This window comes from Artibeus jamaicensis, unplaced genomic scaffold (assembly GCF_021234435.1).
Source record: "Artibeus jamaicensis isolate MK-2021 breed Jamaican fruit bat unplaced genomic scaffold, CSHL_Jam_final contig_760, whole genome shotgun sequence".
Lineage (NCBI taxonomy): Eukaryota > Metazoa > Chordata > Mammalia > Chiroptera > Phyllostomidae > Artibeus > Artibeus jamaicensis.
In genome coordinates this window covers 2,695,541-2,713,772 of record NW_026521955.1, presented here as the reverse complement: position 1 = coordinate 2,713,772, position 18,232 = coordinate 2,695,541, and the positions used below count along the sequence as shown (strand labels likewise).

Sequence of the window (18,232 nt, the reverse complement as noted above, 5' to 3'; positions counted from 1 at the left end):
GGGAGACTTGCGAGGAAAGTTGCCCCCACACCCATCCACTGAGCCTTTTATTTAAATTATTACATTTAATTGAAAGTTTTTGTTTCTTCTCTATATTTTCAATTTCTTGATTAAGACTTTCTATTTCCTTTCTCCTTATTTCTTTTTATTGAGGTATAAGTGACATATAACATATTAACTTCAGATATACAATATAATGTTTCAATATTTGTATTTATTGTGAAATAGTCACCACAATAAGACTAATTAACATCCATCACCATACATAGTTATAGTTTTTTCTTGTGATGAGAACTTTTAAGATATACACCAAGGGTGTCAAACTCATTTTCACCAGGGACAAAATCAGCCTCATGGTTGTTTTCCAAGAGCTGAATATAATTTTAGGACTGTATAAATGTAACTACACCTTAACCATTAAGCGACAGCTGGGCACTCTGCCAGGTAGAAACAAGCTGCCAGGCATGATAAAACAAGGTAGAGGGCTGAATTTGGCCCATGGGCCTTGTGTTTGCCACCTGTGATCTACACTCTTAGCAACTTTCAAAAATACAATATAGTATTATTAACTATGGTCACCATTCAGTATATCACACCCCCTTGACTTACTTATTTTATAACTAGAAGATTGAACCTTTTGGCTCCTTTCATCTATTTCACTTATCACCCACACCGTGCCTCTGGCAATCACCAGTCTGTTGTTCTCTGTATATATGAGCTTGGTTGGTTGGTTTTTTAGATTCCACATGTAAGTGAGATCATACAGTATCTGGCTTTCTCTGTCTGACCTATTTCAAAGTATAATATCCTTTGGATTCATCCATGTTGTGCAAATGATGAGATTTCATGCTTTTCTATGGCTGAATATATATACATACCACAGTTTCTTTATTCACTCACCTGTCAATGCACACTTAGGTTGTCTCCATGTCTTGGCTACTATAAATAATGCTCAATAAACATGGGGATACAGATACCTTTTTGAGTTAGTGTTTTCATTTTCTTCAGACAAATACCCAGAAGTGGGATTGCTGGATCATAGGGTAGTTTCATTTTTAATTTTTTGAGGAACTTATCTACTGTTTTCCATAGTGTCTGCACAAATTTACATTCCCATTAATGATGCACAAGGTTTCTCTTTTCTCTACATCCTCATCAACACTTGATTTTTTGCTAATAGCCACACTAACAGTGTGAGGTTATATCTCATTATGGTTTCAATTTGCATTTTCCTGATGATTAGTGATGTCAAGCATCTTTTCATGTATCTGTAAGCCATCTGTAAGTCTTCTGTGGAAAAAAGTCTACTCAGATCTCCTGCCCATTTTTTAATTAAACTGTATTTTTGCTATTGAGTTGCCTGAGTTCTTAATATGTTTTGGATATTTATCTCTTATTCAATATGATTTACAAATATTTTCTCCCATTCACTGGTTTACTTTTCATTTTGTTAATAGTTTCCTTTTCTCTGTAAAAAAACTTTTTAGTATAAAAAGTCTCACTTCTTTATTTTTGCTTTTCTTGCCTTTTCTTTGGTGTCATATCCAAAAAAAAAAATCATTGCCAAGACTGGTGGTAAGGAGCTTATTGCCTATGTTTTCTCAAGGATTTGTATGACTTCAGGTCTTACCTTCAAGTCTTTAATCCATTTTGAGTTAATTTTTGTGTGGTATAAGATAGGGATCTAGTTTAATTCTTTTGCATGCGATTGTCCAGTTTTCCCAACATCATTTACTGAAGAGACTATCCTTTCTCCCATTGCACATGCTTGGCTCCTTTGTCATAAGTTAATTGACCAAATATGTGTAAGTTTTTTTCTGGGCTCTCTATTTTGGTCCATTAATCTATATGTGTTTTTATGTCAATACCATATGTTTTGACCACTGCAGCTTTGTAATATAGTTTAAATCAGGGTGCATAGTGCCTGTGGTGTTGTCCTTCTTTCTCAAGATTGCTTTGGCTATTTGGGAGCTTTTATGGTTCCATACAAATTTAGGACAGTTTGTTCTGTTTCTGTAAAAAATACCATTGGAGTCACTATTTCTCTCCTTCTCTTCCCTTCTAAAGATAAGTAATAAAATTTTTTAAAAATACTATTGGAATTTAGTAGGGATTACATTGAGTCTGTTCTATTCCTTTCTGAATCGTTCTTTCTTTAAATGAGTTTCAGGTGTGTTCACAGCCATTTACTGAAGCACGTTCATGAAGGTGGCTATAAAATCTTTGTCACATCACTGTAGCGTACCTGTCTTCCCAGTGTTGGCTTCTCTGAATGGTCACTTCACATTCAGTTTAAGATTTTCCTAGTTCTTTGTATGATTAGTACTTTTCAATTGAAATCTGGATATTTTGGGTTATGTTATGAGACACTGGGTCATAGTTAAACCATCTGTTTTAGCAGACATCCCACTGGGTCTCCCCTGATACCAGCACAGTGGGGAAGGAAAGGAGTGGCTCATTACTACTGGGTGGGGATGAAAGTCCGGGATCCCCCTGTGGTCTCAGTTAACATGGAGGGGAAACCTCATTATCACTCTGTTAAGATGAGAGTCCCAGGTCAACACTCAGCTTCCTTTGGCACCACCCTGGCAGGGGCACTTAAAGTGCTACGTTACACACCGAAGAGTAAAAGTCTAGGTTTCCCACTAGGCCTTGGCCTAGGTGAGAAATAAGAACACTGTTTTTTGGCTGAAATGGAGTGGCAACTGTCTAAAATTTTTCTGCTTTGTTGGGCTGCCCTTTTACTGGCTCTTTGGCTTAAGAAAGCAGACTTCTGTTGGTGGTTTTTTTCTTGACCTGTTTTTGTTTCCAGATTACCAGCCTTTTCATCTCCGAGTCTAGAATATATGAAACAAAAAGAAAACCCAAGGAACTAATTCACAACCATGTCATTTCTTAGGTCCCAAACCTCCTAGTTAGGGCACTTCATTCTCCATCTTTCAGAGTCTTTTAGGTTTTTAACATCCAGGTATTTCAGTTGTACTTGGAAGAAGAGAAAAGTAATAGTAGTTATGCCCTATTTTTCCCAGAAGTGGAAGTCTCAAAACCAGCTTTCAAGAAACTCATTAAGTTTTCAAATATTATCAAAGAAAAATACCCATAATTATGTCAAAGAGCTACTAAAATAATCTTTCTTTTTCCAGCTATCTTTCTGGGTGAGACCAGAATTTTCCAACCAAAAGAAAAACCTACCACAAAATTGAATAGAAATGCAAACATAAGACTCCAGCTGCCTTCTATTAAGCCGGACATTAAAGAGAGCTGCAAAACAAGTAACATAATCCTAGTTTTCTCATCAAGTTTTTCATTTAAAAATATAATTTTGAATAAAATAGATTATATTAACATGTGTGACTTTATTACTGTTATTTTTAATAAAAAATAAACTTTTAGTGTTTTATAAGTTTTAATTTTCGACATTGTAAATGCCAATAGATACAACCCACATAAACAATTACTGAGGTCATTAATAACTTTAAAGAGTACAAAAAGGGCCCTGAAATTTTAAAGTTTAAGAACCTATAGGTCAGATAAAACTAACATTACAGGAAGTTCTTACTTCCTCTCCCAAGAGCTGTAGGTGTGGTTTGTGAGGACACTGTCTAGTTCCTTCTTCCGATTCGGGCGGCCTCCCTGGTGCTGTGGGAAGGGCGGGAACATGTGCTTGATCCTCACCCGTAACAGGGATTCCTTGCAGTGCTCTACAGTGTAATAAAAACAATAATCTTTAAGTCACTGATAAAGCAAAAACATTTGCCGACATTTCAGATCTCTGTTGAGATAAATACACCGACATTTGATAACTATATTAAATAGAGATTGTGCAGAAGTCCGATAATCCAAAGTGGGTAAGAATTTTTTTAAAATTTTGTTTGATTCTAAATATATTTAAGTCATAATCCTTTGATGGTTTTGTTTTATTACAACGGACTAATAAATTCACCCTATGAAAACCTGATTACAAAAGGGATTAAAAGCTCTGTGCCTTCTGATTGCCAACCTGTTTCCCATTTCAGACTCACAAAATACTTTTAAGAGGCAAGATGCGGAAGACAGGTCATGTACTTCCTCCCAGAACCAAACTGGAAACAAAACTAAAAAGGGGCGCGATCACCTGAAGTAAATCACAGACAACCTAAAAAACAGACTTTCAACCACCCCAAGAGTAGGAGGGGAGGGGCCAACTAAGAGGCCAGCCCTGATAACATGGGCGGCAGGCCGAGGTGGTGGGAGCTTCCCCGAGAGGGGGGAAGCCAGGGCCACAAACAGGGCTCCCAAGCAAGGGAGGCCCTGTGCTCGGATCAGCCAACCAGGCAGCACCAAGAGGGGAAAAGCCACAGGGTTTTTCTCTATTGAGGAAGGACAAAACCCACTGGAGACAGTCACTATTTTTTTCCTTTTAATTTTTAAAGGGACCAAAGCATAGATTTTGTATTTGTAACCACTCATTGTCAGCCCCAGTGAAGGGAAAACAGCACAGAGTACAGTCGCATGAGGAGAGCCTAGAGTGGGAGGCACTGGAGAGATTCGAGGGGTGGCTATGGGGCTCTCTGCGCCGAGATATACCTGGATTCGTCAGCAGCCATCTTTCTGGAGAACAGCAAGCCTCTCCCAGGGGAAAAGCAATTACCTTGCCCTGTGGGATGCCACCCCCATGATCCTCTGTAATCCTGCTTGCTCTATTCTGAATCCTTTTTTTTTTCCTTTTACTTGATGTGTTTATTTGTTCTGTTTTGTATGGGTTTTCTTTTTCCTTCCTTTCCCCCATCCTGTATCTTAACTCCTGCTGAAGAGACAACATAGCAAACTCAGGGGGTGTCAGAGACTGGCTGCAGAGTGCAGTCATACCATACTCTCTCCTGGGACACACCCGGGTGCTTCCCCCTCACAGGACAGCCATAGAAGCATTCTCCAAAACCTGCACTCTGGAGGCCCCACTGATTAGCCTACTAGGAGCCCCACCCTGCTGAGTACAGGGAAATAATCCCAAACAGACAAAGTGGCACAGGGGCAGGGGAACACACTCACTATCTTCCCTGAAGTCTGAACAGCACCTGCCATGGGAGATCCAAGAGTCCCATCCACCCAACTTGACCAGAAGCCCTCTCAGGAACAGTCAGGTCTAAGGCTGGCAGCAGGCCAGTAGGCAGAGAAAGGCAGAGGCAGATCCTGCAGTGACTTGTACTGTTTGCTGACACCCCCTGGACCCAGTACTGATAAAAGCCAGCTTTACAGAGCAGCTTGGCCCATCCCAGGCCCAGCCAAGTCTGTATGAATCAGCCAAAAACTGTTGGATGGCTAGTAGCTTTGAAGATGCTGCCAAGGGCTGGACTTGGACAGCCCCTGACACTGGTTTACCCTAGCCTCAGACACAGCAGAGCCATGTCCAAAGGGAGAACCCAGCAGGCAAGTACTAAACTCTGCTGAGAAGAATCTCACTTTGTTCTATTATTTTCATTATTTTCCTTTTCCACAGCCTTTTATTATATTTCCCTTTTTTCTTCTATTTTTGTTGCTCTACTTTTTCTTTGATATCCTTATTCTACTCTTATGTTTAATTACCCCATGCTGCCTTCTACTTTCCTTTTCTTATTTTCACTATTATTTCTCTTTTTTTTTTGCCCTTTTTTCCAGTTCTCCTCTTTCACTTCATAAAGGGTTCTTGACCCTTTTCTCATCTCATAATCACTTTTCTTTCCTTTGGTCTTCTCTTATTCTATTTCTTTTTGTCTTTTTGTTTCCCTTTCTGTACAATTCAACTTCTCTTTCCACTTTTATTGTTCTTTGCTCTTTGCACAACAGCTTCTAAGAGGTGGTAGGCACAGAGCCCCACAGACGGAGCTGGAAGTAAGATACAACCAGTGAATGGGCCAAGAGCAGTCAGAGCCCAGCGATAAGGGAGGAGTCCACACAACCCACACCACACAAAGAGCATTCCTAGACCATCCGGATCAGGAGATTAAGGAGACTACACCATTGGGTACCACAGGACTCTTGCCACATAAGGTAACCCCACGAGACAGGGAGTCAAAGCAGATCTATCTAATACATAGAAACAAACAAAAAGAGACAGCTAAAATGGATAGAAAGGAAACAATCTCTAAATGAAAAACAAGAGGAATTCCCAGAAAAAAAATAAATGAAATTAAGGCAAACAAACTATCAGACGTACAGATCAAAGTATGGTTATAAGTATGCTCAAGGGACTTAAAGAGAATTATATCGACATAAAAAAGGACACAGAAACTATGAATAAGGACAAGACAGAAATAACGAACACAATATCTGAAATGAAGAATATACTAGAAGGAATTAAAATCTGGCTAGATGAAGCAGAGGATCAAATCAGTGATTTGGAGGACAAGGTAGGAAAAAAAAACACTCAGAGCAACAAAATTAAAAAATACTAAATAATAATGAGGATAGTTTAAGGGAGCTTTGGGAAAACATGAAATGTAGCAATATTCACATCATAAGGACAAAAGAAAGAATAGAAATGGAGCAAGGGACAGAAAACTTGTTCAAAGAATTAATGACAGAAAACCTTCCTAACTTGGTGAAGGAAAAAGTCATGCGAGTTTAGGAGCCCAGTGAGTCCCAATTAAGATGAACCTAAAGAGGCCTACACCAAGGCACGTCCCAATTAAAATGGCAAAGTTTAAAGACAGAGACTCTCAAAAGGCAGGAAGAAAGAAATAGTTAGTTACCTACAAGGGGGATGCAATGAGGCTGTCAGCTGATTTCTCAACAAAAAAACTACAGGCCAGAAGGGACTAGCATGAAATATTTCAAGTAATGAAAAGTAAGAACCTGCAGCCAATACTACTGTATCCAACAAGGCTCTCATTTAAAATGAAAAGTAAAATAATGAGTTTCCCAGACAAAAACAACAACAAAATGCTGAAGGGGTACATTTCCACCAGAACAGTATTGCAAGAGATGCTAAAGGGACTGCTTTAAGAAGTAGTAGTAGTAGTAGAGAACATGGGTACAAAGGGAAAAAATGGAATTAAAAAGTACCTATCACTAATAACCTTAAAAGAAAATGGATTAAATGCTCCAATCAAAAGCCATCAGGTAGCTGAATGGATAAGAAAGTATCACCCACACATATGTTGTATACAAAAGACCCACTTCAGAACAAAAGATTAATACAGGCTGAAAGTAAAGGGATGGAAAAAGATATTACATGCCTGTGAAAAAAAATTAGGGGTAGTAATACCTGTACAGACAAAATAGACTTCAAAACAAAGGCCATAATAAGAGAGGGATTGAACAACAATTAAATAAATTATTTTTTAAAAATATAAATGAATAAATAAGATAGAGAGGCCACTACATAATAGTTAACGGTTCAGCCCAACAAGAAAATATAACCCTTGTAAACATATTTTCACCCAAGATAGGAGCACCTAAATAAATAAAGAAAATCTTGAAGGACTTTAAGAAAAAGATAGACCATAACCTGTGACAGTCATAGTAGGGGGTTTTAACACTCCACTGGACAGAACTTCCAGACAAAAAATCAACACGGATATGGCGTCATTAAATGACACACTAGATCAAATGGATTTGATTGATATCTACAAGACATTTCACCCCAAAGAAACAAAATATACATTCTTCTCAAATGCATATGGATCATTTTCTAAGACAGACCACATGGTAAGACACAATACATGCCTTAAAAATTCAAGAAAATTGAAATCATAGCAAGTATTTTCTTGAATCACAATGGCCTGAAATTAGAAATCAACCTCAAGGGAAAAAAATCCCCAACATTCATATATATGGAGGCTAAATAACATGTTACTAAATAATAAATTGGTTAATAATGCAATCAAGGAAAAAATTAAAAAGTATCTGGAAATAAATGAAAATGAACACACAACAACCCAAAGCCTACAGGACAAAGGGAAAGCAGTCCTGAGAAGGAAATTCATAGCATTGCAGGCCTACCTAAAGAAAACAGAAAATCTCAAATGAACAACCTAACCCTACACCTATAAGTGAACTAGAAAAACAACAACAAAGCCCAGAGCAAGTAAAAGGAAGGAAACACTCCAAATCAGAGCAGAAATAAATTACATAAAGACGGAAAAAAAATAATTCAAGAGGCCAACGAATCCAGGAGCTGGTTCTTGAAAAGATAAACAAAATTGACAAACTTTTACCCAGATTCATCAAGAAAAAAGGAGAGAGGACCCAAATAAATAAAATCAGAAATAAAAGAGAAGAGATTACACCTGATACCACAGAAAGACAAAGGATTGTAAGAAATTATTGTGAACTACTATATGCCAAGAAATTGGACAAGCTGGGAGAAATGGACAAATTTCCAGAAACATACAATCTTTTAGAATTAAATCATGAAGAAGCAGAAAACCTTAATAGACCAATAACAATTAGTGAAATTGAAGCAGTAATCAGAAAACTCCCAGCACACAAAAGCTGGGATGGCTTCACAGGTGAATTCTACCAACCATTCAAAGAACAACTAACATCTACCCTTCTCAAACTATTCACAAAAAAATTAAAAAAGAGGGAAGATTTCCAAACTCTTTTTGAGGCCAGTATTATCCTAATTCTAAAATTAGGTAAAGACACAACAAAGAAAGAAAATTACAGGCCAGCATTGGCTAGTGTGACTCAGTATCCCTTTGTGGTGACCCTTTAGTTCAATTCCCAGTCAGGACAGGCTTTGGTTGCAGGTCAGGCCCCTGGGTAAGGGCGTGTGAGAGGCAACCACACATTGATTTTCTCTCCCTCTCTTCCCCTCCCTTCCCCTCTCTAAAAATAAATAAAATCTTCAAAAAAGAAAATTATAAGCCAATATCTCTGCTGAACATAGATACTGAATCCTCAAGAAAATATTAGCAAACCAGATTCAGGAATACATCAAAAAGATCATACACCATGATCAAGTAGGATTTATTCCAGGGATGCAAGGATGCTACAACATTAGCAAATAAATAAATATTATACATAATAAAAACAAAAATCACATGATCATATCACTAGATGCAAAAAAAGCATTTGATAAAATCCAGCACTTACTTACGACAAAAACACTCAGCAAAGTGGGAATATAGAAAGACACTTCAACACAATAAAGGCCATATACAAAAACCTACTGCCAATGCCATCTCAATAGCCAAAAACTAAAAGCATTTCCCTTCAGATCAGGAATAAGACAGGGGTATCTGCTTTCACCCCTCTTATTCATCATAGTACTAGAAATCCTAAACATAGCAGTTAGGCAAGAAGATGAAATTAAAGGCATACTAATTGGAAAGGAGGAAGTAAAACTGTCATTATTTGCAGATGATATGATATTATGCATAGAAATACTACAGTTTCCCCTAAAAAACTACTTAATTTAATAAATTAATTCAGCATAGTAGCAGGATACAAAGTCAATATTCAGAAATCGATGGCATCATTATATATCAATAATGAACTGTTGCAAAGAGAAACTACAAAAGCAATCCCATTTACTACTGTAACAAAAAAAGTACAGTACCTAGGAATATATTTAACCTAGGAGGTAAGAGACCTGTACTGGGAAAACTATAGGACACTAAAGAAAGAAACTGAGGAAGATACATATAAGTGGAAATATATACTATGTTCATGAATTGAAAGAATTATCATTAAAATTTCCATACTACCCAAAGCAATTTATAGATTCAATGCAATTCTTTTCAAAATACCAATGGCATATTTCACAGATCTAGAACAAACATTTCAAAAATGTATATGGAACCAAAAATGATCCCGAATAGCCTCCTCAATCTTGAGAAAGAAGAACAAAATTAGAGAGACCACAATACCTAACATCAAACTATACTACAATGCCACTGTAATCAAAACAGTCTGGTACTGGCATAAGAACAAACACATACATCAATGGAACAGAAGAGACAGCCTAGAAATAAACCCATGTCTCTATGGTCAATTAATAACTGACAAAGGGGGCATGAGCATACAATAGAGTAAAGATAGTCTCTTTAATAAATGGTGTTGGGGAGAACTAAACTGGTACATGCAAAAAAAATAAAACTAGACCACTGACTTATACCATACACCAGAATAAACTCAAAATGGATTAAAGACTTAAATATAAGACATGGTACCATAAAAGTCCTAATGAAAAATGTAGCCAGGAAAATTTTAGATATCTTGCATAGCAATATTCTTGCTGATATATCCCCTAGAGCAAAGGAAATAAAGAAAAAAATAAACAAATGGGACTACATGAAATTTAAAAGCTTCTGCATGGCTAAAGAAACTATCAACAAAATAAAAAAAGAACTGACTGCAAGGGAGAACATATATATCAACAATACATCAGACAAAGGTTTCATGTCCAAAATATATAGAGTTTATACAACTCAATACCAGGAAGACAAACAATCCAATTTAAAAATGGGCTAAGGACCTGAATAGACACTTCTCCAAGAAGGACAAACAGATATCCCATAGACATATAAAAAATTTTTCAACATCACTGGCTATTAGAGAGATACAAATTAAAACCACAATGAGATATCACCTGACACCTCCTAAAATGGTTATCATTAATCAGCAAACAAGTGCTGGTGAGAATGTAGAGAAGAGGAAATCCTAGTGCACTGTTAATGAGAATGTGGACTGATACAGCCACTGTGGGAAGCAGTGTGAAATTTCCCCAAAAAACTAAAAATGGAACTGTCTTTGACCCAGTGATTCCACTGTTGGAAATATACCCTAAGAATCCTGAATCATCAATTCAAAAGAACTTAGGCACCTCTATATTCATAGCAGCTCTATTTACAATAGCCAAGTGCTGGAAACAACCTAAGTGTCTATCAGTAAATGAGTGGATCAAAGAACTGTGGTACAATGGAATTCTATGCAGGAGAATGAAAGAAGAAGCTCCCGCCCTTCCCAACAGCATGAATAGAACTGGAGAGCATTATGCTAAGTGAAATAAGTCTGTTGGTCAAAGACAAATACCTATGATCTCACTTATAAGAGTAATGTAATGAACAAAATAAACTAATGAGCAAACCAGAACCAGAGGCATAGAATCATGGAGAAGACTGACAGCTATAGGAGGGGTGGGAGTAGGTGGGGACTGAATGCAAGAAGGTGAAGGGATTAGTCAAAGAACATACATGAAGTATCTGTGGACACTGACAATACTGGGGGGATTGACTGTGGAAGTGAGGGGCAAGCTGGGTGGAGGGGGACAAAGTGGGAGAAATTAGAATAACTATAATAGCAGAAACAATAAAAATATTTTTTAAAAAATAAAATAAAGAAAGAAAGATGGAAGATGGTGGCAAGATAGGTGGGAGCTAAATCTACTTGCTTGCAAATCCACCTGGGACACCTAGCTGATCTTCTGAAGAACAGAGTGAAAAGCCCACAGAAACCCAGCTGATACGAAGTTTGGAAGCCAAAGGTTGCATAGGATGTTGAAAAACAGATGATAAGGAGATTGTGTAGGTATGGTAAGGTGCCAGGGACCTGCGTGGGGACCATGGCTGCTGTGGTCCCCAGCCTGGCACGTGGCACATGGCACCAGGGACAGTGGCTGCCCCTGGAGTTTCTGGAGGAGAGCCAGATCAGTGATGGTAACTCTGCAGCTCTCTCCCCTACCAGAGCAGGGAAGCCAGTCCCACACCAGGAGAGACCTGGATGCCTGAAGATGCAGTGGGAGTTGCACAGAGGAGCTGTTCCCCTCTGGGACTGTGGTTGCCAGCTGGGACAGTACCAGAGAAATTGGGGAGCTGAGTGATACCTGCAGATGAGAGAAGAGTTGGGCCACAACTGATCCTGACCCAGATAGTCTTGGGACTGGTCAGAGAGTTGGGCCATGTGAAAAGCTGGGTGCTTGTAAAGAATGGTGGGCACATAAAGAATGATGGGCACAAACAAGGGGAATTTACAAAAAAAAAAAAAAGCTCTCAGCAGTTGTTCAAGGAATTCTCCCACACCATGACCGAGCCAACAAAGAGGGAGAAAGAGTAGAGTGATTTGCTCCAAATCAGAGTGCCTCATGGACTGATGAAAGCGGGAAAGCAGGGGCTCAGAGGAGTAGCAGTCCCCAGAGAGACTTAATTTAATAGGGGATCTAAACTGCCCTAAAGAGACTTTGTGAACGCACGGTGTCCAGACCAGCAAAGATGGAGGAGGGGTGTGAGGTGCTCCCACCTGGTGCACCTCACCTGCTTATCAAAGGGTGGCACAACAAGGTGGATTATAGATGCCGACCTGGTGCATGTGGACAGTGGGGGCCACACAGTGCTTTGTGGGCTTGGGCAAGGAGGTTGGACACCTGTAAATACTGGAGCCCAATCTGAGCTCCCAACACAGAACCACAGGAAAAAAAAATTTAAAAAGGGAGCCCAGTCCCTCTCTGCCTGCAACATCCAGGAAGACCAGCAGAACTTGCTTGGTGGGTTTAAAGTCAGCAGGAGGCATTGTTGTTTTCTTTTTTCTTCCAAGTGTAAGACAATAAGACCTGGAGCTGTGACGGGATCAAAGGTCCAGGGAGAGATCAGAAGGCTAACTCCAACAACTGAGACAAAATTCGCTTTGCTATCCTACAGAGTTGCACTTTATTTTTTACTTTTTTTAATTTTTGTTATTATTTTTATCATTATTTTATTTTTTATTTCTCTTCCTTCCATGTTTTTTTTTTGCTTTGTTCATTTAATTTCATTGTTTGGTTTCCTTTGTTCTCCTTTTAATACTGCATTTTAACTTATGTTCCTTCACTTCGCTCGTATTTCTATAACATACTGCTCTTGGTCTTTTACTTTTAATTTTTTTATTCAGATCATATTAAGATCTTTTCATATTATTGTTGTTCCTGTACCCACACAGCACCCTCCCCTGGTCTTGGTACATTTCACTATATTCATGAGCTTTATTGTGGTTAACTTCATTCTCTCACACACTATGCCAAGTCTCTATTCCTTATTCTCACTATACCTCACCACCTAACCTAGCATAAGCACTCTGCTTTCTAGAGTCAGCTTACATTATTTTTCCCCCTCTACCAAGAGTCTTATCTCTTTTTACCTTTTTAAAAAATGACTAGTTGGATAAAATATCATCATTATTGCTATATGTCTCCAAAGGATCTCCTAACTGTTCTCTACTTGTTGGTACTTTAAATCTCATAGAATACTCTTCTGCTGTCATAATCCACTACACTGTCACCCTGCCCCAGACCACATACAAGATAAGGTGGGAGTTGTGAACACCAGTAAAAGCACTGGAGGAGAGAACCCACCAACAAAGGAGTCACCAATGGGTAAAACCCAACTACAACTAGAAAACACACTCAAATGGAAAAAAGGGGCAACCCTAGAGCATTCAGACAAGGAAATCAAAGAGACCACCACTGAGTCCCACAGAATTCTTACCTCAGAAGTTCACCCTACAAAGATAGTTAGCAAAGAAGAGTATCAGGAATCGCAGAAACAAACAAAAAGACTCACTAAAATGGGGAGACAGAGAAAGAACCTATAATCAAAAGGAATGGAAGACTCCCCACTAAAAGAGCTAAGTAAAATGGAGGCAAGCAAACTATTAGCTACAGAATTCAAAAGGATGGTTATAAGGATGCTCAAAAAACCCACAGACTACAAAGAACTGAGCAAGAACTACAAAAGTATGAAAAAGTAAAAAGAAACTATAAACAAGAACCAAGAAAAAATGAAGAATACAATTTCTGAAATAAAAAAGCACAGTAGAAAGAATTACAGGCAGGCTGGATGAAGCAGAGGACCGACTTAGTGAGTGGAAGACAAAGTAGAAAGAAATACCCAGGTAGAATAGATGCATGAAAAAAAGACTCAAAAAATGTGAAGAGAGCTTAAAAGAACTACAAGACAACATGAAATGCAACAATATTTGAATCATAAGAATACCAGAAGGAAAAGAAAAGGAGCAAGGGATAGAAACCCTGTTTGAAAAAAATGATAAAAAACTTTCCAAACTTGGAGAGTAGAAAAACCATACAGGTTCAGGAAGCACAGACAGTCCCAATCAAGATGACCCCAAAGAGGCCTACTCCAAGACACAAAATAATTAAAATGTCAAGCTTTAAAGACACAGAGAGAATCTTAAAAGCAGCAAGGGAGAAACAAGAAGTAACATACAAAGGAGCTCCAATAAGGCTAGCAGGCTGATTTCTTAACAGAAACACTGCAAGCCAGGAGACAATGACAACAAATATTCTAAGTTATGAAAAGCAAAGGCCTGCAACCAAGAATACTTTACCCAGTGAGGTTCTCAATTAAAATGGAAGGTGAAATAAGGAGTTTCCCAGAGAAAAGAAGGCTGAAGAATACATGTCCACCAAACCAGCACTGCAAGATATGCTAAAGAAACTGCTATAAGAAGATGAAGGAAAAGAGTGAGAGGGAGAGAGGAACATAGGTACAAAAGAGAAAAATTGAATAAGTACCTATCAATAATAACCTTAAATGTGAATAGATTAAATGCTCTAGTCAAAAGACATAGGGTAGCTGAATGGATAAGAAAATCTGACCCACACGTATGCTGCCTACAAGAGATCTACCTCAGAAAAAAAAAAGATCTACAAAGACTGAAAGCAAAGAGTTGGAAAAAAAACATTACAAATAAATAAATGGGGGAAAAAGCTGAGGTATCAATATTTATATTAGACAAAATAGACTTTAAAACAAAAGTCATAAAAAGAGACACAGAGGACACTTCATAATACTCAAGGGAAGAATTCATTAAGAAGACATTAACGTTGTAAACATACATGCACTCGACACAGGAGCTCCCAACTATATAAGGGAAATCTTGGAGGACATCAAGAAAAATATAGACAGCAACACAATTATATTAGGGGATTTTAACACTTCACTGTCAAAAAAGGACAGATCTTCCAAACAAAGTATCAAGAAAGATATTGAAGCATTGAACAATGCCCTAGATCAAATGGACATAACTGATATATATAGAATTTTTCATCCCCAAAAAGCAAAATACACATTCTTTTCAAATGCACATGGAACATTTCAAAGATAGACCACATGATAGGACACAAAACAAACCTCAACAAATCCAAGAAAACTGAAATTATACCAAGCATTTTCTCAGACCACAAGGACTTGAAACAAGAAACCAACCTCAAGGAAAACACTCAAAAACACTCAAATTCAAGGAGATTGAATGACATGCTGTTAAAAAATAAATGGGTTAATAATGACATCAAGGAATAAATCAAAGTTTGTGAAAATGAACACATGACAGTCCAAAACTTACAGGACACAGGAAAGGCAATCCTGAGAGGGAAGGTTATAATGATACAGGCTTGTAAAAAAGATAGAAACACTTCAAATAAACAACCTAACCTTACATCTATAAGAATTGGAGGAACAACAACAAACAAAGCTCAGAGTGAGTAGAAGGAAAGAAATAACCAAGATTAGAGCAGAATTAAATGACAGAGAGACTAAAAGAACAATCCAAAGGATCAATAAATCCAGGACCTGGTTCTTTGAAAATATAAACAAAATCGACAAGCCTTTAACCTGACTCAGCACAACAACAGCAACAACAAAGCAAGGGACAGGACCCAAGTAAATAAGATCAGAAATGAAAGGGGAAAGATTACAACTGATACCACAGAAATCCAAAGGATAATAAGAAATTACTACAAACAACTTATACCGAGAAATTTGAAAACCTGGGTGAAATAGACAAATTTCTAGAAAAATGCAATAATCCAAAACTGAATGAAGAAGAAGCAGAAAGCCTGAACAAACCAATATCAGCTACTGGAATCAAAGCACTAATCAAAAATTCCAAGCACACAAAAGCCCTGGACCGGATGGTTTCACAGGAGAATTTTACAAAACATTTAAGAAAGAGCTAACCCCTATCCTTCACAGACTCTTCCAAAAAATTCAAGAAGAGGGAAGACTCCAAAACTCTTCTTATGAAGCCAGCATCATTCTAATTCCAAAACCAGGTAAAGATGAAACAAAAAAAAGAAAACTACAAGCCAAGATCACTGATGAGTATAGATGCTAAAATCTTCAACAAAATTGAGGCAAACTGTATGCAGCAATTCATTAAAAAGATCATACACCATGATCAAGTAGATTCATCTCCAGGATGCAAGAATGGTACAATCTTTGCAAATCAATAAACGTAATACATTACATAAACAAAATAAAACAAAAATCACAGGATCATAACAATAGAGGCAGAAAAAGCATTTGATAAGGTACAGTACCCATTTAAGATAAAAATATGCAGCAAAGTGAGAGTAGAGGAAGCATACCTCAATATAATACAGGCCATATATAAGAAAACTACAGCCAACATCATATTCAATGGGAAAAAACTAAATGCTTTCCCATTAAGATCAGGAACAAGACAAGGATACCTGCTTTCACCATTTCTATTCAACACAGTATTGGAAGTCCTAGCCACAGCAATCAGAAAAGAAATAAAAGGCTTCCAGATTGGGAAGGAGGAGGCAAAACCGTCACTGTTTGCATATGACATGATAGTATGCACAGAAAATCCTATCGACTCCACCAAAAAACTATTTGACCTAATAAGTGAATTTGGCAAAACATCAGGATACAAAGTTGATATTCAGAGATCGAAGGCATTCTTATATACCCACAATGAAATATCAGAAACAGAAACCAGGAAAAAAATCCCATTTGATATAGCAACAAGAAAAATAAAAGAACCTAGGAATAAACCTAACCAAGGAGGTAAAAGACCTATACTTGGAAAACTACACAACACAAACAAGTGGGAGCATGTTCCATGTTCATGGATTGGAAGAAATAACATTAACCAAATGTCCATACTTCCCAAAGCAATTTATAGATTCAATGCAATCCCTATTAAAATACCAATGACAGCATGTCCTCAGGCCTGCAGCTGCAGCATCAAGCTGGTGGCTGGAAGGTATTCAAAAATGGTATTACAGTGCTGCAGGATTCAATAAAGTGGGGTTAATTCATGATGCTCCATGCGAATGAAGATGTAAAAGAAGCCATAAGAAGGCTTCCTGAGAACCTGTGTAACAACAGGGTGTTTCACAATAAGAGACACTGGACCTGACCATGAGACAACAGATCTTGCCTAAAGAGCAGTGGACAAAATATGAGCAGGATAAACCCTACCTTGAACCATATCTGAAAGAGGTTGTTCAGGAAAGAAAAGAAAGAGAAGAATGGGCAAAGAAATAATCATGTAATCAAATTTATGGATGCATCTGTCCTCAGTACTTTAACAATGTTGGTTGAACCTGAAATGTACATTTTAGAACTATCTGTTTTGCAAATATATTACTTTAAATAAATATCTATTATAACTTAAAAAATAAATATAATATCAATAACAGATTTCACAGACTGAACAAACACTTCAAAAATTTATACAGAACCATAAATGACCCCAAATAGCCACAGCAATTTTGAAAAAGAGGAACAAAGTAGGGGGATCATCATACCTCAAACTATATTACAAGGATGAGGTAATCAAAACAGTCTGGTACTGGCATAAGAAAGGACACATAGATCAATGGAACAGAATAGAGAGCCATAAATAAACCTATGTCTCTATGGTAAATTAATATTACACAAAGGAAGTAGAAACATAAAATGGAGTAAAAATAGCCTCTTCAACAAATGGTATTAGGAGATCTGGACAGCTACATGTAAAAAAAGGAAACTCGATCACCAACTTACACCATACACAAAAATAAATTCAAGGTGGATAAAAGTCATGACGCCATAAAAGTCCTAGAGAAAAACATAGGCAGGAAAATCTCAGATATTTCACGCAGCAACATTTTCACTGCTATATCCCCTAGAGCAAGGAACATAAAGAAAAGAATAAACAAACGGGACTACATCAAAATAAAAAGCTTCTGCACAGCTAAAGAAAACAGTATTAAGATGAAAACAGAATCAATAATATGGGAAAACATATTTGCCAATGATACCTTATACAAGAGTTTATTCTCCAAAATATATAAAGAATTCACAGCCCTGGCTGGTGTAGCTCAATGGATTGAGCGCGGGCCTATGGACCAAAGCATTGCGGTTTGATTCCCAGTCAGGGCACATGCCTGGGTTGCGGGCCAGTTCCCAGCAGGGAACACAGGAGAGGCAACCATACATTGATATTTCTCTCCCTCTCTCTCCTTCCATTCCCCTCTAAAGATAAA

The 18,232-nt window shown here is 37.7% G+C and overlaps 1 protein-coding gene and 1 pseudogene across 5 annotated transcripts in view; one reads left to right on the top strand and one right to left on the bottom strand.

Moving 5' to 3' along the window:
• TTC6 (tetratricopeptide repeat domain 6) overlaps positions 1 to 18,232 on the bottom strand; it is a 265,950-nt gene that overhangs the window by 99,891 nt on the left and 147,827 nt on the right. For all 5 annotated transcript variants that reach the window (XM_053672512.1, XM_053672515.1, XM_053672513.1 and 2 more), the window contains one exon: positions 3,560 to 3,701. In XM_053672512.1, the coding sequence (XP_053528487.1) occupies positions 3,560 to 3,701 (142 nt within the window). The remainder of the gene's footprint in view (positions 1 to 3,559; positions 3,702 to 18,232) is intronic.
• LOC119038322 (cytochrome b-c1 complex subunit 7-like) lies at positions 7,537 to 17,255 on the top strand (annotated as a pseudogene).